At 38.6% G+C, this 23,070-nt stretch overlaps 2 protein-coding genes across 7 annotated transcripts in view; both read right to left on the reverse strand.

The window, feature by feature from the left end:
• TRIM21 (tripartite motif containing 21) overlaps positions 1–23,070 on the reverse strand; it is a 146,099-nt gene that overhangs the window by 19,780 nt on the left and 103,249 nt on the right. The gene's annotated exons all lie outside the window — the stretch shown is intronic.
• On the reverse strand, positions 15,369–16,457 carry LOC122199539 (putative olfactory receptor 52P1). The gene has a single exon (XM_042904683.1). The coding sequence runs from the start codon at positions 16,455–16,457 to the stop codon at positions 15,510–15,512; it is 948 nt and encodes a 315-aa protein (XP_042760617.1). The 3' UTR covers positions 15,369–15,509.

The following is a 23,070-nucleotide window of genomic DNA, read 5'->3' on the forward strand; positions in this document are numbered from 1 at the left end:
TGTATTTGTTAATAGATATGTCAGGCTGTGGAAACCCTGCCTCTAAGAATAAAAATGGAGTCTATACTCCTTATTCTGAATACCATCCTAAAAATTGACAGAAAATTATTCTTTCTTCATTATTTAATCTTCACCCTGGAGATTGACCTTTGGGTATAGCTTAAGTGGAAAAAGGAGGTTGTCTAGGTCCAAGAGAAGATATGCAGTGGCTAAAGCAGTAAGCAGAGATCAATCAACTCTTAAAATGTATTCATTGTCACTCTATCCAAAGAGAAGACTAAATTAGCCAGGAAATGGAGGGAAATGGGGCTCCTAAGAGGAATGAGGTTTTTTCGTGGCCTAAGAAAGGGTTATGGGGCAGCTCTTCCTTTCCATCCCACACTTAGTAGGGACTTTATAAGTGATGGTCAAATAAATGAATGCCTCTTACTTGTAGGGCGGACAACTCCTTCATGGAAATACTATGTTCTCCTGCAACACCAGCACTTCTGGTCATTCTACCTTCCTCCTCACTGGCTTTCCAGGCCTGGAAGCCTCTCATTATTGGGTTTCTATCCCCATCAATCTCATCTGTGCGTTTTCCATCCTGGGTAACGGTATCATTCTTCTCCTGATCTGCACGGATCCAGCCTTATGTGAACCCATGTACATCTTCCTGTCCATGTTGGCAGCCTCCGATCTAGGCCTCTGTGCCTCTACCTTTCCCACCATGATGTGGCTTTTCTGGCTGGGTGCTCGTGAGCTGCCCTTTGATCTCTGTGCAGCGCAGATGTTCTTCATCCATGCCTTCACCTATGTGGAATCTGGTGTGCTGCTGGCCATGGCCTTTGATCGTTTTGTTGCCATCCGGGAACCTCTGCACTATGCCACAATTCTTACCCACTCAGCCATGGCCAAGGTGGGGGCTGCCATCCTGGTGAGGGCTGTCCTGCTCAACCTCCCAGGACCCATCCTCCTGCGGCGTCTGCTTTTCCCCCAGATCAGTGTACTTTCTCACTGCTACTGCCTGCACTGTGACCTTGTGGGATTGGCCTGCTCAGACACCCAGATCAACAGCTTGGTTGGCCTGGTCTCCATCCTCTTCTCACTGGGCCTTGATTCCTCCCTCATTGTGCTCTCATACGCCCTGATCCTACAAACAGTACTGGGCATTGCATCACCCGGGGAACAGCTCAAGGCACTCAACACATGTGTCTCACACCTCTGCGTTGTTCTCATCTTTTATTTGCCCAAACTGGGGCTGTCTGTGTTACACAGAGTAGAGAAGCACAGCTATCCTGCTCTGGCAGTGCTCATGGCCAACCTGCATTTCTTGGTCCCGCCTATCATGAACCCCATAGTTTACTGTATCAAGTCTAAGAAGATACGTCAGAGCCTCCTAAAGCACTTCCAGCATAAAAGGGTTGATGTCTTTTAGAAGAGCAGAAGGATCCAATGGTACATGACCCCTGTGGGGCACTCTGGGTCTTGGGGCAGGGGAGAGTTAATGTTTGAGGGTTCAGTGATTCAGTTTTTACTACTGAGCATTTCGTGGGGGGCACTATTAGCTTCTATAATTACAATTTTGGGGGACTGAGACCATTGAAAAGTATATTTAAGTACCACCTTGATAATCCTCTCATTGCTCTGATTAGAGCCAAACTATTTCAGACTCATATACTGTGACATCTCCTTACCTAGGGGACCTAACCACAGCAACTGAGAGGATGTGTGTGCATACCCATTTGTGAGGCACCTCTCTCCTTTTCCTCACTGGATTCCACCCCCCTCAGCCCCCATTTCTAAACCTAAGGAAGAAATATATTCCTATTACATATAAGGTTAGATGTAAATAAACTATATTCACCTTAACACTGGTCTTCTCCCAAACTTGGTATTGACCAGTTCACATAACAAGAAGTAGAAAACAGGGGTTGGAGAGTGAGAAACACATAGGATGACAATGAACATGCTGAATTTATCTAGCACTTATTTGTAGTCTAGGGGGTCATAGTTTTCTCTTGATTCTCTTCATGTGTGTCTCTGCTTTGAACTTGAAAGTAAGTTTGGTCCTGTTAAACTTAGGAAAGATGCTCAGTATAACTTCTGGATAGTGCTGGTTTCTCAAGCATCAATGGTAAAGGTGGAACAGCCACTCACTTCCAATGCAGGTGATCTGCTAGGATATAAGCCCCATGAGACCAGGGATTTGGGGACTGTTTTGTTCACTGATCTGTCCCCAGCTCCAAGAACAGTGTCTACCATATAATACGTGCTTGGTATATATTGAATAAATGAGTAGGAAAGACAAAGGAAGAAGAAAAAATCTTGAGAGCTGATCCCCAGGAATGGAGAAGACTGAGAGATCCAAATACCTGAGGCCTGTGGGGAGAATGAGCAGTTGGTGAACTGCAATGGAATGAAGTCAGGATGAATATCAGAGGCCTTGGGGATGAGGTATGGCTCTGTCTAGATCACATGGTCCAGAAGGCTGTTTCCAAGGGTGAAGCTCAGAGAGGAGATTAAGTTTTTTGTGGAGATTTTCCCAAAGCTGCTTGCAAATTTCCAGGGGAAATTTTACCCAGAAACTGGAGGGTGTCCCATTTCAGCTCTAGCATTGTCCTTGGCTTGTTCAGTTCTAAAACAACTAAAAATTTCATTGAAAATTAAAATAGGGATATTCCTGGTAGAAAATAACCACTCAAATCTAATAGAAAAAGCCACAATAGAGTTATTTGAAACTTTTTGTTTATATCTATAGCCATCCACATAATTGGTAATTTAGTGATTGTTGTCATTTCTTTTTTAAAAAAATTTTAAATACAGACATGGATTTTTTATTTTTAAAAAATTTTTTAAAATTTACATCCAAATTAGTTAGCATACAATGCAACAATGATTTCAGGAATAGTTTCCTTAGTGCCCCTTACCCATTTATCCCATTCCCCATCCCACAACCCCTCCAGTAACCCTCAGTTTGTTCTCCATATTTATGAGTCTCTTGTTTTGTCCCCGTTTTTATTTTATTTTTGTTTCCTTTCCCTTATGTTCATCTTTTTTGTCTCTTAAAGTCCTCATATGAGTGAAGTCATATGATTTTTGTCTTTCTCTAATTTCACTTAGCATAATACCCTCCAGTTCCATCCACGTAGTTGCAAATGGCAAGATTTCATTCTTTTTGATTGCTGAGTAATACTCCATTGTGTGTGTGTGTGTGTGTGTGTGTGTGTGTGTGTGTATACACATACACATACCACATCTTCTTTACCCATTCATCCATCGATGGACATTTGGGCTCTTTCCATACTTTGGCTATTGTTGATAGTGCTGCTATAAACATGGGGGTGCATGTGTCCCTTCGAAACAGCACACCTGTAATCCATGGATAAATGCCTAGTAGTGCAATTTATGGGTCATAGGGTAGTTATATTTTCAATTTTTTGAGTAAACTCCATACTGTTTTCCAGAGTGCACCAGCTTGCATTCCCATCTTTAAAAATTTTTTTAAATGCTTATTTTCGAGAGACAGAGAGAGAGAGAGAGAGCATGAGTGAAGGAGGGGCAGAGAGAGAGAGAGAGAGAGAGAGAGAGAGAATCCAAAGCAGGCTCCAGGCTCCAAGCTGTCAGCATAGAGCACGACACAGGGCCTGAACTCATGAACTGTGAGATCGTGACCTGAGCCGAAGTTGGACCCTTAACTGACTGAGCCACCCAGGCACCCGATTGTTGTCATTTCTATGTATCATTTTCATGAACTGAGGCAAGAGAGAAGGAGGAACTCAGAGGCAGGAGGCAGGGTGAGGAACTGTGAACCTGATACATGCAGTTCTAGCAGGAAAACTTGTTTCTGCTGTTAGATGTATTTGCATTGGCCACTGTAGCATGGATTCTAAGAACTCAGAACCCTGTGCTTATCAGTAACTAGGAGGAGGCCACTTCAGATCTGTGTCTGAAGGCCACAGATCTTGCCCACTGAGGTCCAGAAGCAAGGATAACAAATCATGAGTTTATAGTTACCATTTTATTTATTTATTTATTTAAAACTGAGTTGAATCCTCAGCAGCTTTTTTTTTTTAAGTTTATTTATTTTTGAGACAGAGAGAGACAGAGCATGAATGGGGGAGGGGCAGAGAGAAAGGGAGACACAGAATCGGAAGCAGGCTCCAGGCTCTGAGCCATCAGCCCAGAGCCCAACGTGGGGCTCGAACTCATGGACCATGAGATCGTGACCTGAGCTGAAGTCCAACACTTAACCGACTGAGCCACCAGACGCCCCTATAGTTACCATTTTAGAATACTATGTCTGGTAATAGCCAACCAAAGGTTTCAGAGTCTAGTTTGACAGGCCACTTTGGAAGAGGAGGTCATTTGTGCTATATAGCTTGTGCTATATGACAAGGTTACACAACAGGGTCACAAATCTTGTACTAAATAAGCAACTGTGTTATCTAGGTCCCTCTGCCCACTTTACCCTCCACCCCAATAACAAGAGGTTCCTATCAGAGAGCCAGTATGTCTCTGAGGGTCCACCAACGTCTATCAGGAACCCACAGCTGACATGATTGTGTTCAAAATCACAAGCAGCCTTGGGCAGTTAAAACAAAAACGTTGCATACAGGCCCTGAGGCTGGAAAAGTCCATTATGAGGGTTAGCAGAATTAAGTTTGGATATTAGACACCCAATCTAGGATTGTAGGGATCCTTTGGCTTTGTCATTTTTACCTTTTCTCAATAGCAGCACTAAACTTGGAACCTTTTCTCATTTTAATCTCTGTCAATGTAGCATGACCATTCCTACATTCCATGGCTGCACTGACATCAAGAGCTGGAAGGGGTATGATGGTCTCTGTCTCTACTACTTTATCTTCAGGGCACAGACATCCAAGCATATTCCAAATAATGCTGCCTTCTGCTCCACAGACATGGTAACTATTGAATTATCTGAGCCTGACACAAAGTGAGGTCCTGAGATGGTTTCTAGAAAGCTGAACTACTAGTTTGCAGTTAAAAGATCAGAGTGTGATACATAGTGGTTTTAGTGTCATTAGTTAAAAAAGTCTGTGTATAGGAATTCTAAAGATCTTTCACTTAATCTTTAAGCTAATAAGACTTTCCCCCACCCATGAAGAAGATTGGAGTTAAAAAAAATCTTACTCCTGGCCTATAACAGCAAAAGGAAGAGGTCTTCCATGGTAGCTTTAAAAGGGGGTCTAAGGAACAGATGAGACAATAGTACAGTACATGTTAGATGAACCAGCTGGACAAGAATGAAATGAGTAGAGAGTGCAATAATCCTGGCCGCTAGGTATAATTTTTCCTGTATTACAAGGTCAGGGAGACTGCAAGGAAGTAACTGCACATAGCTTTATTTAGGGTAGCATCCCTGATATCAGAAATTTCCTGTTTTTGGGAAACAGAGTTTGATATTTTAGTTTCACTAAGTTGGGAACAATTGGTAACACCTCAGACTTTGATTAAATCTTCAGAAAAGCTGTGTCTTAATAGTACGTCCACACACTAAGAGCTATGATCTTGGAATAAGGATAAAATGAAATAATAAAGTCTTAAAGCCTGAAGTTAAACTTCATAGGGTAAGATCATTGATTCACCAATAAATTAAGTATTCCTGCCAGAAAACACTCAAGGAAAAATAACAGAATCCAGAGATTTTTCAATACATCATTTACAATGTCTAGTATACATTGAAAAATTACTATACATACCAAAAAAGGCACAATCAAGAGGAAAAAAAGCAGAAAGAGACCTCTCATAACCCATATTTTGGGATAAAAATATGTTCTCTTTGTGTTTGGAATTAAAAATTAAAACAAATATTTCAGCATAAATATAAAAACAATTAAAAAATATAAAGGGGATGCCTGAGTGGCTCATTCAGTTAAAGGTTGACTCTTGATTTTGACTCAGGTCGTGCTCTTGCAGTTGTGGGATTGAGTGATTCATTAGGCTCTGTGCTGACAGCATGGAGCCTGGTTTGGATTCTCTCCCTCTCTCTATCCTGCTTCTCTGCTCACACTCTATCAAAATGAATAAACTTAAAAAAATACAAAGAAGATGGATAAATAGACAACTGTTAGTATGCAACCTCCTTTGGAGCTTCTCAGTTGTAATCTGAAACTGGCCCCTGTACATAGAGGGCAAGGAGAGACTGAAGAAAAAGGCAAATCACTCCAGATTGGTGGGTGGAAGGTTTATTAAGCAAGGAAATTTACATATGAGGTTCATCTTGGGCAGCCATAAGGTGAGTTGATCTCTGCATATACTCACCAGAATCTTAAAAGTTTATATAGAGGCCTTAGCTGAGCAAAGTCACGTATATCATACAAATGGTCTCAAAAACACCTTAATCTTGGGGCACCTGGGTATCTCGCTTGGTTAAGCATCTGTCTCTTGATATTGGCTCAGGTCATGATCTCACAGTCAGGAGATAAAGCCCTGCATTGGGATTCTTTCTCTCTGCCCCTCCCTGACTCTCTCTCTCTCTCTCTCAAAATAAAACAAACATAATACCTTACTCTCTCAAGGATATGTCCTTGGAACAGCTCCCAGTGTGAGAGTGGGAGGCAGAGCATACATCCTAAGGACCCAGGAAGAGGAGAGGAGCCTCTGGTTGCCTGGGTTCAGCAGTTCTCCTGATATGGAGATTTAAGGAGAAATTTAGAAACTGCATAAGCATAATGGAATCAAATGAAACTTTTAGATCTGCAAATATATCTGAAGTAAAATCATTTTTGGGAATAACATGAGACTGTACAATGCAAAGGAAAGGATAGAGAACATGAAGACCAAGTCAATAAACATTATTTAGTATTCTATTATTTAGTTAATATTAACTAGTTAACTAGTATTCTATTAACTAGTTAATAGAAGCAGAGAGAAAATAGTTTAAATAAATGGAATGACATTTGGGTCTCTATCAAGTAGAGATAGGTGTTTGAAGTCCAAGAAGAAGAATGGGTCAGAAAAATACTTGGTGAATGAATTAAAACATTTTTTCAAATTTCATTACAGAATAAAATTAACCCACAGACCCAGGAAATTGAGCCCCAGAAAAATGAATACAAAAAAAACTATACATTGATACAAAAACCAAACTGATGAAAACCAAATACAAAGGAAAAAATATAACCAAAAGTTCTGAGAAAAGATATTACATATATGGGAATAATGGTAAGAATGATGACTGACATTTTTAAGAAAAAAAATGAGATAAAAAAATAAAGGACTAACATATTTAACATGCTAAAAGGAAGAATAAACCCATCAATGTAGAATTCTATAACTAGCAAAAAATTTTTTACCAAAAAAAATTTTCAGGGGCACCTGGGTGGCTCAGCCAGTCCAACTCTTGATTTCAGCTCAGTCATGATCTAACAGTTTGTGGGTTCAAGCCCCATGTCGGGCTCTGTGCTGATTGTGCAGAGCTTTCTTAGGATTCTCTCTCACTTTCTTTCTGCCCCTCCCACCACTCTCTCTCAAAATAAATAGACTTAAAAAAATTTTACAAATTTTGAGGAAAATTTTTTTCAGGTAAAAGCAGAGACTTTCTTTCCAATAAACTTATACTACAAAAATGTTAAAGTAAATGATTCATGTTGAGAAATACTTTATGAAAATTTAGATCTATGGGAAGGAAAGAAGAGCACTGAAAATAGTAAATATATATAAAAAAGTTTTCTTTTATTAAATCCTTTAAGTTGGTTTAGTTTTTGAAGTTTATAATGTATATAAAATATATGCAAATACACATTTTATGTAAAATATATATAAAAATGACAAAGGACAGAACTAAACCATTGTAATATTCTTATGATTTCCATGAAGTGGTATAACATTAATTCAAGGAAGATTGTGCTAAATGGGGTAAATCCTAGAGCTACCAATAGAACAATAATATGAAGTACAGCTAAACACAAGTAGAGGGCATAAAATGGTATTTTAGTATATGTTCAATTAACCCCCCAAAATGCAATACAGGAGAAATAAGGGAACAAAGAATACAAGAGACATATACAAAACACATAGTAAGATAGACTTAAGTATAACATTAAAAGTAAACAGATTACATATTCCAGTTAATACATAGAATTTATCAGACTAGATACATAATCAAGGCCCAACTTATGCTCTTTATAGTTAACTAAATATAAAGCCACTTGAAGTTTAAAAGTAAGAAGATAAAAAATGTACTATACAATTTAAGCAGAACATAGGTTGTATAATATCAACAAAATTGACTTAAATGCAGATTACTACTCATAATGTTAAGTGTCAATTCATCAAGAATATATAAAAATTATAAATTTGTATGCACCTAATAACAAAGCTACAAAATACACAAAGCAAAACTGACAGAAATAAAAGGAAAAATAGAGAAATCCACAACTGTAGTTAGAGATTTTAACAGTTCCATCAGTGACTGACAGAAGAACCAGATAAAAAAATCTTTAATATGATAAAGTTGATCATTGATCAACTTGACCTAAGTGACAATCTTAAAACACACTCCAAATATGCAGGAACATTTTAAGTGCACATGGACTATTCACCCAGATAGACCATATAAAGGGCTATAAAACAAGTGTGAATACATTTTGAAGGGCTGAGATACAGTGTATGTTTTCCAACCATGATGGAATTAAATGATACATTAATAGTAATAAATAATATAGAAAAATCACCAAATACTAGGAAAGTAAGCAACACACTTAAAATAACCAATGGGTCACAAAAAAAAAGTCATAAGGGAAATTAAATAGTACAAAATTTTTTAACAGATCAAAATTTGTGGGATGCAGCTAAAGCAAAGCATGGAGAGTTTATACATACACTTTTCTTTTATTAGGAAACATGTTTAAAATCAATGGTCTAAGTTTCCACCTTAAGAAACTAGAAAGAGAATAGACTATTAAACCCAAAGTAAATAGAAGAATGGAAATAAAGAGTAGAAATTAAAGAAAAGCAAATAGAGAAAAAAGAAAAATCATCAAAACCATAGTCTGGTTCTAAAAATAAAATTGATACACCTCCTCTCCCCACCCCCTGCATGACAAAACAGGACAAAACAAACACAAATAACTAATATAATAAGTGGTGACAAGTCCTACAGAATTGAAAGGATTATAAGGGGATATTATAAATAATTTTATACATATGATGGTATATTATAACAGTTGTTACTTTGAGAATCTAGACGAAGTGGGAAGATTATGAAAATAGAACATTTGAATAGAATTCATTAAAAATTAAATATAAAATAAGGGCGCTTGGGTGGCTCAGTCAGTTGAGTGTCTGACTTCGCCTCAGGTCATGATTTTGCAGTTCATGAGTTTGAGCCCTGCGTCGGGCTCTGTGCTGACAGCTCAGACCCTGGAGCCTGCTTTGGATTCTGTGCCTCCCTCTCTCTGCTCCTTCCCCACTCATGCTCTGTCTCTCTCAAAAATGAATAAACGTTAAATAAAAATAAATGTAAAATAAAAAAAAAAGGAAACTTCAGATCCAGATTTCTTTCCTGTGTAATTGTATCAAATGTTTAAGGAATAAATGTTACATGAATGTTTTCAGAAAAAACAATAAGGAACACTTTATTACATTTTATGAGTAAAAAAAAAAAAGCCCTGATATAAGAACTGGACAAGAAAATTACAAGAAACTTAAAAGATCAGTATCTGTCATGAACATAGACACAATTATCTCTATCAAAACATTAACAAACTAATTCCAGCAATATGCAAATATGGTACCACATCATGACCAAGTGGGGTTTATTCCAGGAATGCAAGGTAGTTTACCACTTAAAAGTAAGTCAATTAGTATACTACATTAATAGCATGAAGGAGAAAAATCATGTGATCACCTAACTATATGAAAAAAATATGATGACTAAATTCAACATTATCTGGATAATAACTTTCAACAATTGGTAAAGGGAACCTTTGAAAAACCTACAGTTAGCATGATACTTAGGAAAGTATTCAATCTACCATAATTAAGATCAGAAACAAAGCAAGGGTGTTTGCTTAATTCTATTGAATATTGTATCAGAGATCCTAGCCAGTATGAAATCTGAAAAAATAATTTCTACAAAAATTATTGCTAGGGTTTTGATATGATTTTAACAAATTGATTTCAAAACATATAGGAATGTAAAGAACATGGAACAGCCAGAACCACTGTGAAAGTATAATGTTGGAAGACTTACACTACCTCCTTTCGAGACTTATAATAAAGTTAATACAGTGTTGATATGAGGATATAAGATTTATATGATAGTCAAATAGATTAACAAAAGAGAGAAGAAAATTCAGAAATACATCCATACATAAAAATTTGACTGATATTTGGCAAAGTTGTCAAGGCAATTTTGAGAAGAGTCTTTCAACAAATTCTGGAACTGAATATCCATAAATGAAAAAATAAATCTTGATCTCTACTTCACACCATATATAATTATAATTTGTGTTTGATCACAGACCTAAAATTAAAAGCTAAATCTATAAAACAAAGTACTAACCATGAATAAGATTGTTAATTTTATCATAACTAAAATTTCTTTTTATCAAAGGAGACTAGTAAGAAAATCAAAAGGCAACCCACACAATTGGCCAATATTTTCACTATGTTTATATGACAGACGACTTGTATTCAGAATATATAAATAGCTAGTATAATCAAAACAAAAAAATTCAATAAAAGTGGACAAAAAACATTAACAGACATTTCATAGAAGGTATATGCATGAACAGTTAAGTGTATAAAATATTGTTCAACGTCAGTCATCAAAAGCAAATTAAAACCACAAATTACTATTTTATACATATTGGAATGGGTAAAATAATAAAGAATGATAGTTTAAAGGGTTGATCAGGATGTGGAACAACCAAGTGTCATACATCACTCATGACAGTATAAAATGGTACAATTACTTTGGAAAACCATTTGGCAGGTTCTATTAAACATACACTTACCTTATAACCCAGAAATTTTAGTTTAATATTCATAGCATATTTATAATAGCAAAAAAAAAAAAAAAAAAAGAAAGCAACTCAAGTGTCCCAAAATAGTTAAACTTTGATGTATTCATGCAATGGAATATCAGCAATAAAAAAGAATTAACAGCTGATGCAGACAAATACAAAGGAACCTCAAAAACATGTTGAGCCAACCCGCAGCAACTTCTTATTCAACATGTCTCTGGAGACAAGGGAAACAAAAGCAAAAATGAACTATTGGGACCTCATCAAAATAAAAAGCTTCTTTCTGCACAGCGAAGGAAACAATCAGCAAAACTAAAAGGCAACCAACAGAATGGGAGAAGATATTTGCAAATGACATATCAGATAAAGAATTAGTATCCAAAATCTATAGAAAACTTATCAAACTCAACACCCAAAAAACAAATAATCCTGTGAAGAAATGGGCAAAAGACATGAATAGACACTTCTCCAAAGGAGACATCCAGATGGCCAACTGACACATGAAAAAATGCTTAACATCACTCATCATCAGGGAAATACAAATCAAAACCACAGTGAGATACCACCTCACCCCTGTCAGAATGGCTAACATTAACAACTCAGGCAACAACAGATGTTGGCGAGGATGTGGAGAAAGAGGATCTCTTTTGCACTGCTGGTGGGAATGCACACTGGTGCAGCCACTCTGGAAAACAGTATGGAGGTTCCTCAAAAAGTTAAAAATAGAACTACCCTACAATCCAGCAATTACATTACTAGGTATTTATCCAAGAGATACAGGTATGCTGTTTTGAAGGGGCACATGAACCCCAATGTTTATAGCAGCACTATCAACAATAGCCAAAGTATGGAAAGAGTCCAAATGTCCATAGACAGATGCATGGATAAAAATGCATGTGGTGTACAGATGCATGTGGTATATATATATATATATATATATATATATATATATATAAAATAAAATGGAGTATTACTTGGCAATCAAAAAGAATGAAATCTTGCCATTTGCAACTACGTGTATGGAACTACAGGGTATTATGCTAAGCGAAATTAGAGAAAGACAAATATCACATGACTTCATATGAGGACTCTAAAATACAAAACATGAACAGAAGGGAAGCAAAAATAATAAAAACGGGGGGGGGGGTAGGACAAAACCTAAAAGACTCTTAAATATAGAGAACAAACAGCTGGAGGGGTCATGGGAGAGGGGATGGACTAAATGAGTAAGGGGCATTAAGGAATCTACTCCTGAAATCATTGTTGCACTATATGCTAACTTGGATGTAAATTAATAAAATTATTAATAAAAACAAAAAAACCATGTTAAGTCAAGGAAGTTGGACACATAGAATATGTATCATTCCACTTATATGAACTTTTAGAACAGTAAGTTTGATATAAGGTAATCCAAATCAAACAGTGGTTTTCTCAGTGGGTGAGCCCTAAGGGTATTACCTGGAAAGAACACAAGGGAAGTTTCTGGGATTATAAAAATGCTCTGTATCTTGATTAAGGTGGTAGTTATACTGATGCACACATTTGTCAGAGATCATCTAACTATATACTTAACATATGCATTTTATTTTAGGTAAATTATATCTCATTAAAGAATAGTTTGGGAAAAATAAATCCAATTGTAGCCAATGGTCCCAAATACAGTGTAGCTGGTTTCCTTGATTCCCCCCTAATTTGAATTAAATATCCTGGGGACTAGAATTTATTGCCCATTGTGTGGTCTCTAGTTGTCTGGCAACCTGGGATGTTTATGGGTAAATTAAAACGACTAATTTTGTGTGTGCTGAGCCCTTGAGCGAAGGAAGAACTATTATGTTAACTTGGAAGTCACGGAGAGTATGTTGCATGGGATAGGGTGGTAGCGGTGGGTTTGCAGATGTCTCCTATTCAATCTGTCACCAAGGATTTATTTTCCTGAATCATAATTATATTTCCAATTCCTAGAATGGTGCTTAGCATATTGCATATTCTCAGAAAAGTCAGTGATGTTAAGAAAAGAATAGATTTTATTAGATTTTTGGTCTCAGGGTGTAGATTTATAGGAACTCACCTGGTAAAGAGTAAAAACCACAGAATTTAGAATTAAAGAGATTTAACCCTGGCTCTGATATTTGATTTCTTGGACAAGTTATTACCTTGCTAATCTTCTGACTCTATAAAGGGGGGGGGTAGTTATGTGCTCATCAGATGGTTATGGGACTGTAATAAGATGATGTACATCCTCCTGAGGCACTGAAGAGTGTTAAACTAATCCACTGCTGTAACTAGATGAAGTTCTGATGACCTAGGTCTTCTTGAGCCTGCTAGTGGCCTTCTCCTTTGTAAGCTCTTTCCTAGCTTACTAAAATGCTTTACCCTGGAGCCAAATACCTATTAAATACCTATCAATCTGCCTGTAGAGTCTGAGCACAGATGTCAGGACCAGAGACTTTGAGAACTCTGGATCCTAATGGACCTTCTAAATCACAGCCATCACTTTCATTTTTATTTTTATTTTATTTTTTTTAGCAATGAAGATTTTTATTTATTTATTTTTTAATATATGAAATTTATTGTCAAACTGGTTTCCATACAACACCCAGTGCTCATCCCAAAAGGTGTCCTCCTCAATACCCATCACCCACCCTCCCCTCCCTCCCACCCCCCATCAACCCTCAGTTTGTTCTCAGTTTTTAACAGTCTCTTATGCTTTGGCTCTCTCCCACTCTAACCTCTTTTTTTTTTTTTCCTTCCCCTCCCCCATGGGTTTCTGTTAAGTTTCTCAGGATCCACATAAGAGTGAAACCATATGGTATCTGTCTTTCTCTGTATGGCTTATTTCACTTAGCATCACACTCTCCAGTTCCATCCACGTTGCTACAAAAGGCCATACTTCATTCTTTCTCATTGCCATGTAGTATTCCATTGTGTATATAAACCACAATTTCTTTATCCATTCATCAGTTGATGGACATTTAGGCTCTTTCCATAATTTGGCTATTGTTGAAAGTGCTGCTATAAACATTGGGGTACAAGTGCCCCTATGCATCAGTACTCCTGTATCCCTTGGGTAAATTCCTAGCACTTTCATTTTTAAAAACCTGCTCAGGAGGTCAAATTGGAATGTTTTCTCTATTTCATCTCTAAAGAAGGGGTTTGGTCTTTTCCCTGGACCTTTGAGGCTTGGTGGCAGCTCCACATGGCCACACCACGGACTAGAAGAAAAGACTAAGGATATCAGACTTGAGTCATCTAGTATGAGACTTTGTTCCCACATCTCACACTCAGGTGTGGTTGAAGGCTTCTGAGAAAGCAGCCTTTCCTATTTGGACAGAAGTGGAATGAGATGAGGTGGGTCCTAAGACCTCTTTTCCCCTGAACAAGTTAGATGTCCTTACTCAGTACCCATTGCCCTGTGCTTATCCTAATATTCATTTAATTTGGCTTAACTTATTTGGTTTTGCTGTTGTCTCCTATATGTAGGTCTCCTCCAACAGTGAAAAGTCTCCATGAGCACTTTTGACCATATCATGTCCATACCTAGATTTTAACATAGTGCATACTCAGTAAAAAAGATGAAAATTCTCACCTTTCAGAGAACCTTCCTAGATTGACATTATACCTTGTTGCTTATTCTTCTGTACAGCAGGCAGTTTTCCCAAAGCCCATTGCTGAGTGCTAGGTCTCCATTTCTGTTTCTCTAATTCTGTGTGTTTCTCCTGTCAAACTGAGAGTTCACTAAGGGAGGCATGCATGTATCCACATCAGAGTAGGAGCACCTGACTGTGGATGAAGGTTATTTCTTCTTGTCAGACTGTGAGTCTTATCTTTTTTATTTTATCAAGGTCTCCTAGAAGGGAGGAGTCCTGTCAGAACAGCAGTGTGGAATTCCCTGGGAGGTGATCATCAGCTTGGTGACCATGTTTCCCAATAAACATGGGATCCCTAGACTTTGTAATCATATCTACATCACAAATGGGAAATACCTAATGGTTCCTCATCCTTCAGACTTGTGCTACTTATCTCCTTATCAAAGTAAGGATACTATTGAGTGTGGGCTTCTCTCTCCACCATGCTGGGAACCTCTGGTCTCTTAAACATTACCATTGGCTCACAAACTGGCCCTCATACACAGAGGACAAGAGGAGACCAATGCAAGAGGCAGGCCACTCCAGATGTGTAGGTGGCAGGTTTAAAAAGCAAGGGAACTTACTTATGAGATTTGTGTTAGTGACCCCAAGTACCCACCTGTCAAATCTTAAAAGTTTATAGAGAGGCCTTAACTGGGTTCAGTCATGTATACTGGCCAGATGGGCTCAACAATACCTTACTCTCTCAAGGCTGTGTCCATGGAACAGCTCTCACCGTGGGAATAGCGGGTAGAATGTATATTCCAGGGACAGGCGAAGGTGTGAGGAACCTCCAATTGCCCCAGTCTGGCTCAAAGTTTAACTGGTGGCCACATATTCCCAATGGCCCACTCCAACAATTGCCCAAGCCTAAAGGAAGAAGACAAGGTTCTAGGGTGGGGTTGGAGATTTAAGACTGAACAATGCCCCGCTTCAGCAGTCGGAGGGCCCCATCCCGGATCTGCTTGGTCTTCATGCCATAGATGATGGGGTTGAGCATGGGTGGTACAACAAGGTAGAGGTCAGCCAAGAGGATATGGATGTGCCGGGGCACATGCTGGCCAAAGCGCTGAGTGTAGAATGAGAAGAGCCCTGGTGTATAGAAGAGAAGGATGACACCCAGGTGGGAGCCACAAGTGCCAAAGGTCTTAGCTCTTGCCTCTTTGGAGGAGAGGCCTAACACAGCCCGGAGGATTAGTGTATAGGAGACAGTGATGCAGATGGAATCTGTGCCCACAACTAGCGTGGCAGCAGTAATGCCATAGATGTTGTTTGGCCGTGTACCCCCACAAGCCAGCTTTACCACAGCCATGTGCTCACAGTAGGAGTGGGCCACCACTCGGCTACAGTAGCTCAGCCTTGCCAATAAGCATGTGAGTGGGGTCATGAGGCCCAAGCCACGAAACACAGCAGCAGCTGCCAGCTTGCCCACAGCCTCTGGGGGCAACAATGACCCATAGTGCAGTGGCCGGCAGATGGCCAAGTAGCGGTCAAAGGCCATTGCTAACAGGATACCAGATTCAACAGCTGAAAAGCCATGGATAAAGAACATCTGAGTAGCACAGGCCCCAAAGTCAATCTCAGTAGCATTTGTCCAAAAAAGTGCAAGGAGTTTGGGCACAGTAGAAGTGCAGAGCACCAGGTCAACGATGGACAGCATGCATAGGAACAGGTACATGGGCTGGTGTAGTTCAGGCTCTGATCGCACCACCAGCAGCACTGCCATGTTGCCAAGCACTGCTAGGGCATACATGGAGCAGAAGGGAAATGCAATCCAAAAGTAGGATGCCTCCAGGCCAGGAATTCCCATGAGCAGAAAAGAGTTTGGGTTCTGATGGCTGTGGTTTGTGAAATGCATGGTCAGGTCCAGGTAGGGTAGGTAGAGAAGACCTTACTGCCCTGCTCTGAACCCTAGGAAGCCCTGACAGATGAAGCCATTGGGATTCATTCTTATTCTGTGGCTGAAACTGAAAGGATAGCAGAAAAAATTTGAGTTAGATCTCATAAAAAACATCCAGGATAAGAAGGCTGTATAGCATTGGGAAGTGATATATGGCAGGAGGTGAATTTATCATTACCAGGGATCAAAGGAGACTTTCCACTTAAGTCTGATTCAACAATGTCTAGGCTAGGCTGTAGGGTGAGTTACATGGTTGTAGAACTCACTCTTGTTACTTATCCTCACCATGGAGAATCTTCTATGCCTGTGAACCCAATTCTGCCTTGTACTCTTATTTTCTTCTGATCTGCCTATGTGACAATAAAATAATATAAAAATCAAAGGTCAGGCACATTTGATTTGTGGTTACTTTTCAAGATGGGAAGATCAAGACTGAGAGATAAGAGAAAGCAGAGTGGGGGGGGTGTTGTTGGATGGGTTTTTCAAGCCACTGAGCCCATGGTTATTCACAGATGAGGCTCAGAACAACAAACACACGGTGAAAGGCTGAGTCTCATGTAGTCTGCTAAAGCCGTAACATTGCCTGGCTTATGTTAGTACTAGAATCCTGTGCTTGTCATAGGTTTCTGGGTGAAACAGGTGAGATCATGCAGAATCGGTCAGTGGTAGATGTCAAGTTAATTTGGCCATAATAGGTGATGTGATAAAGTTACTGAGGAATGAAAACACAGTCTTATAAAAATCAAAGGTACATGAAGAGGGTATGAGAAGTAAATTTTAATCACTGGGAACACAATTGTTAACTGTAAGCAAATATGGAGACCAGTTTGGTCAGATTATGGCATGGAGCTTCTACACATGTCCACCCCATCTCTTTGCCTATTACCCACACTTTCTATATTCCCTGATCTTCCCTTACCTAAAAGTACCTTCTCACTATTCTCTGATCCACTAGCCAGCCAGTAATTGAGAGTTTGACAAAGAATTTGATTAAAAAGTCAGGAAGGGGATAGTAAAGGGAGAGAAGAGGATGAAAAGGAAAGTTGAGAACAAGACACAGGAATAAACACAGGAGATATTCGGGAGGGAACAGTACCTTTCTCACACTGGTTTCTAATATGATGGGATGTGACTGTGTTCTGGCTGTTAGTGGGAACAGAGAGGGTGGAACTGCTTGAGCCCTCTGGAGATAAGTCCATCTATATCCCTAACCTTAAGCTGCAGTACTCCTTGCAATCCCTTCCATCAGCTATCCATACCCAGAAAGAAAGAGGCAAGAAGGCAAAGGATAAGGTCTTCTCCTGTGGTCTGGGGGAAGGAACCCTGGACCAGGATGCCTTCCCAGTGCCCAATGTGGCTGTTACTGTGATATGGAGACAAACATCTTGTCCCTTTGTCTTATCATCCCTTCTTCCATGCATTTAAAATTTTCCTTCTGTGCTATTTCCCTTCCTGAGTTTCTACCAGAGAGCTTGGGACCAAGAATACTCAGATGGTATTTCAGTTTTGGTGGTAGATGAAGGGTCAGGGACAGAGAGAAATCTGGGTGGGGGGTGGGGAGTCCTTGTAAAATGGTATATGTAAAGCTGTTCCATTCTGAGCACACCATGTGTTTAGTTCAGCATGTGACTCTGTCTGTATATGTTGCTGTATAAAATGCATGAACAAGGCTGTACTCAGACATGGTATGTACATTTAGATAAGACATTGTTTTTAGAGTGTCCATACTTCAATGCCCTTTCTTTGGTGTGGAGAAAATTGAGAGCTGAATAATCTAGACATAAATGGGAAAGACTTGCTTTCTTCACTTTTTTCCCCCCACCTTTTCTTCCAGTCTTTTAATAATTGAATCAAGTTTCCTCAGCCTCTGAGCTGCCTCTCAAAGAATGTTTACTCTATCCTTGTAGTTACGCAGCACAATGACTGCATGCCCCCCTTGCCTCGGCCCCATTTGCACAGATAGAGAAAATGAAGTTGGAAAAACATGTGGAGCACAGTATGCCAAGATTCTAAGAGAGATCAAGGTGAAGGCCTTGGGGTCATTGCTTCCTGTCCTTCTCACTAATATTTGAGTTAGAGCTCATGAAAAATGTCCAGGAACAAAGCTGTCTCATGAAGAAAGGAACACACTGTTCATCACTGAAAGTGCTTATGAGCATCTGGAAGCCACCTGCCCAGGATTCAACTTTTGTTAATGGAAGAGTAAGAGCAGCCCTTTTCAAATCTCAGCTCTGCTAACTCACCAGCTATGTGATCACAGTCAAGTCACCTGACCTCTTGTCAACCTGCTTCAGATTCTGTGACCTGGAGAGTTCATTCCTACCTCAGAGGCTACTGTGAGGAATCCTTATGGGAGACATTCATCTGAAGAGCACTACATGGCATATAGCAATGGTAAAGAAGTGTGATTCATTTATAAGTCCTTTTTATCTGAAGTGGAGACTACCTCAGTGAGAAAATTATCTTAGTGTTCTCCAGGTCTTTGGCCTGTTTGTAGTGTGCTTATTGTAGGGTGACATACAGAGATAGACTTACCAGGCCTAGGACAGGGAGTGGTAGTAAAGTCTCAGGTCCTGCAGGGATTAGAGAGTGTGGAGCAAAAAGCCTAGAATATTTATCCTGTTATTAAGGCCCTAACTGAGATTAAAAATTCCCTGGGGATAAAGGCACTAAAAACACCTCTGGGATGCTGGAAAGAGGCAGAAAATTGAAGCTAGGATATTTGGGTCTTTCCTTACCCTACCCAACCAAAAGAGTAGGATAATGGAGAAAATTTACACTGTGAGTTCAGAGTAGATAGGAAGGGAGTAGGCATACAGACCCCTGCACACAAATAATCCCAAAGGCTTTCTGGCATAGGAATTCTGTTTAGAAAATTTGCTAATTTTGCTTTTTCTCTTGGCCCCTTCCACACGTCCCAAATATTTGCTTCTCAATGCTTCTTAGCTTCTCTGAATGTTAGTTTTTCATCTGTAAAAGGGGTAGGCAATGAATGAGATGGTATATGGAAGGCATTTATCATTTTTCCTGGTATATGCCAAGCACCTGGTAAAAATTTTAATTTTATTATTTTATCTAATTCAATAATCATTGACCGAGCATCTACCATATGCAAAGAACTATGCTAGATGTTAGAGCAGAGGGTTGAAGGATCACACCTTTGTTCATAGTCCAGTTTGGGATCGGCAGACATAAAAGATTATAGTTCAACGAGAGATATATAGATATAAAAAAGACACAAGTTCATTTATCAGAAAGGGGGTTAGTGCTGTACAACTTAGTCAAAGATTCAGAAATAGAAAGTGGACTTAGAGGAAGGTGCACATGAAGGAGAGAAAAAAAAGCATATGTAAAATATGGCAGACAAGAGATAATGGGCATTTTCTGGCAGTCAGTGCAGCCTAGTTCAAAGTTTAGTTAAAAAAATTTTTAGGGGTGTCTAGGTGGCTTCGTTGGTAAAATGGCCAATTCTTGATTTCAGCTCAGGTCATGATCTCACTATCATGCCTTATGTTGGGCTCTGCACTGACAGCATGGACCCTGCTTGGAATTCTCTTTCCCCCTCTCTCTACCCCTCTCCCCTGCTCACACGTGCTCACTCTCAAAATGAGTAAACTTAAAGAAGGTACATTTGATTATAGTTGACACACAATGTTACATTAGTTTCAGGTGTACAGTGATCAAACTCTATATATTATGCTATGCTCACCACAATGTAGCTATCATCTGTCACCATGCAACACTATTACAATATCATTGACTATATATCCTATGCTCTACTTTATTCCTGTGTCTTACTCATTTTATAATGGGAAGCCTGAATCTCCCACTCCCCTGCACCCATTTTGCCCATCCCAACAGAGCAGAGAGCCTAGAAATAAACTCATGTTTATATGGTCAATTAATCCATAAAGAAGACTATATGGAATGGGGAAAAGACAGTCTCTTCAATAAATGGTGTTGGAAAAACTCGACAGCTACATGCAAAAGAATGAAATTAGATCACTTTCTAACACCAGACCAAAAAAATCAAAATGGACTAAACATTTAAAGTGACACCTGAAACTATAAAAATCCTAGAAGAGAACACAGGCAGAAATTACTTCTTATTCTTTAAGTCAATAGAAATTCCTACTGGTCATAGATATATTTTTATAGGTGTGTCTCCTAAGCAAGGGAAACAAAAGAAAAATAAAATATTGAGACATCAAAATAAAAATCTTTTGTACAGCAAAAGAAATCATCATCAAAACAAAAAGGCAACATACTGAATAGAAAATAAGTGGTTAGTATTCAAAATATACAAAGAACTTATATGACACCGAAAAAATTGAATTAAAAATGGGCAGAAGACCTGAGTAGGCATTTTTTTAAAGAAATACAGATGGTCAGACACATGGAAAGATGCTCACAATCACTGATCAGAGAAATACAAATCAGAGATATTCTGAGCCATAGTAAGTGTCCTTTCTCTCCTCTCATCCATACACCATCTTATCAAATGCTGTTTGTGTGATATGGTCACTTTAAATCTTGTTGGTACGACCTTAGTCAAGTAACAGCTCTTAGCCTCTTGTTCCCCATCTGTAAAAATGGGGAGAGCTATCATATTACACGGAAGATGCTTAATACAGTTTATGTGACATGGTAACAACAATCTGTTGAGGATTTGCTATCATTAAATTATTATCTTTCAGTCATCTTCCTACTCAATAGGCTTTGTGAAGGCAGAGACCAGGGTGAATTAAGCTCTTTGATAGTACTTAAAAGAAGATCATAATGGCGTTAGGTATAGGGAGAAGGTTGTTGAATGAGCAGATAGTATTCTAGTTTAATGTAGGGTAGGCAGACTGACGTGAAGCTTGATTTCAGGCAATAAGGCAACAAACCTATTGAGCACTCAATATTTATCTGACAGGGTCTTAGAGATACAAAAAATTGAAAATATACCTGCAAATGCAAATCAAAACTATAAAAGATATCACCTCAAGCCTGTCAGAATGGCTAAAAATCAACACACAAGAAACAACAGGTGTTGGTGAGGATGTGGAGAAAAAGGAACCCTCTTGTTCCATTGGAAGGAATGCAAACTAATGCAGCCACAGTGGAAAACAGTATGGAGGTTTCTCAAAAAGTTAAAGATAGAACTACCTTATGATCCAGCAATTGCACTACTGGGTATTTACCTAAAGAGTAGAATAACACTAATTCAAGGGGGTACATGCACTCTATTTATAGCATCATTACAATATATATGGAAGCAGCCCAAGTGTCTGATTGATGGATAAAGATGTGAGATTATATATATATATGTGTGGCAAGATTTCATTTTTATGGCTGAACAACATTTTAGTGTGAGATTACATATATATATATATATATATATTATATTATATTAATAATATATTATATGCTGTTTGTGTGATAGGGTCACTTTAAATCTTGTTGGTGTGACCTTAGTCAAGTAACAGCTCTTGGCCTCTTGTTCCCCATCTTTAAAAATGGGGATATATATATATATATCATCACACACACACACACACACACACACACACACACACGTTATTCAGCCATAAAAAATGAATTCTTGCCATTTGCAACAATATGGATGGAGCTAGAGAGTATAATGCTAAGCAAAATAAGTCAGAGAAAGACAAATACCATATTATTTCACTCATATGTGGTATTCAAGAAACAAAATGAGCAAAGGGAAAAAAATGAGAAAGACAAACTAAGAAACAGACTCTTAACTACAGAGAACTGATGGTTACCAGAGGGGAGGTGGGTGGAATGATGGGTGAAGTAGATGATGGAGTTTAAGGAGTACATTTATCATGATGACCACTGGGTGATGCATAGAATTGTTGAATAATTATATTGTACACCTGAAATACTGTATATTAACTGGAATTAAAGTAAAAACTTTCTTTAAAGGGGTAAAAAATAAAATAACTGGAAAAAAGAAAGTGATAAACCTGGGAAAATTTATGGTGATAGAACATAGGATAGTTAGGAGGGTTATATGAAGTAAATACGTGAAATCCTTAAATATTTTCTTGTAAATACAAGTGTTTACTCCAAAAAAAATGTGAAAAGAAGGTGGTTCCCAGGAAGCAAGCTATCTTATTTTGAAATTCTATACCAAAGAAGAGAAACAACAGGTGTTTACCACAGTGTTTTATATAAAATTTGATTTGAGAGCTTCTAGTATTTTAAGAAGTATGATAATACTGATCTAAGATAATTCTATTACATGACTTGTCCTTTAATCCTATTTTAAGTTTTAATTATATGAATGATTTACAAATACATTCCTTTATAGGAAACAAACACAGAGAGACAGAGAGAGAGAGAGAGAGAGAGAAGATTCCTGTTTTAAGGAGCTTTAAATGCAGATGGTGAAGATGGTGAAGGGAAGAGCTAGTGGGAGATGGCATATGGCCCAGGTGACAGAAAGGAAGGTGCAGACTTTGTTCTCTGAGCATAGATTCCCTGGGTAGCTCACAGGATATTCATACTTCAAGAATTCAGTTTCAGGGATTCTAAGGTTTGGCCATTCCCCCATTTAGTT

The sequence above is a fragment of the Panthera leo genome, chromosome D1, assembly GCF_018350215.1.
Source record: "Panthera leo isolate Ple1 chromosome D1, P.leo_Ple1_pat1.1, whole genome shotgun sequence".
Taxonomy (NCBI): Eukaryota; Metazoa; Chordata; class Mammalia; order Carnivora; family Felidae; genus Panthera; species Panthera leo.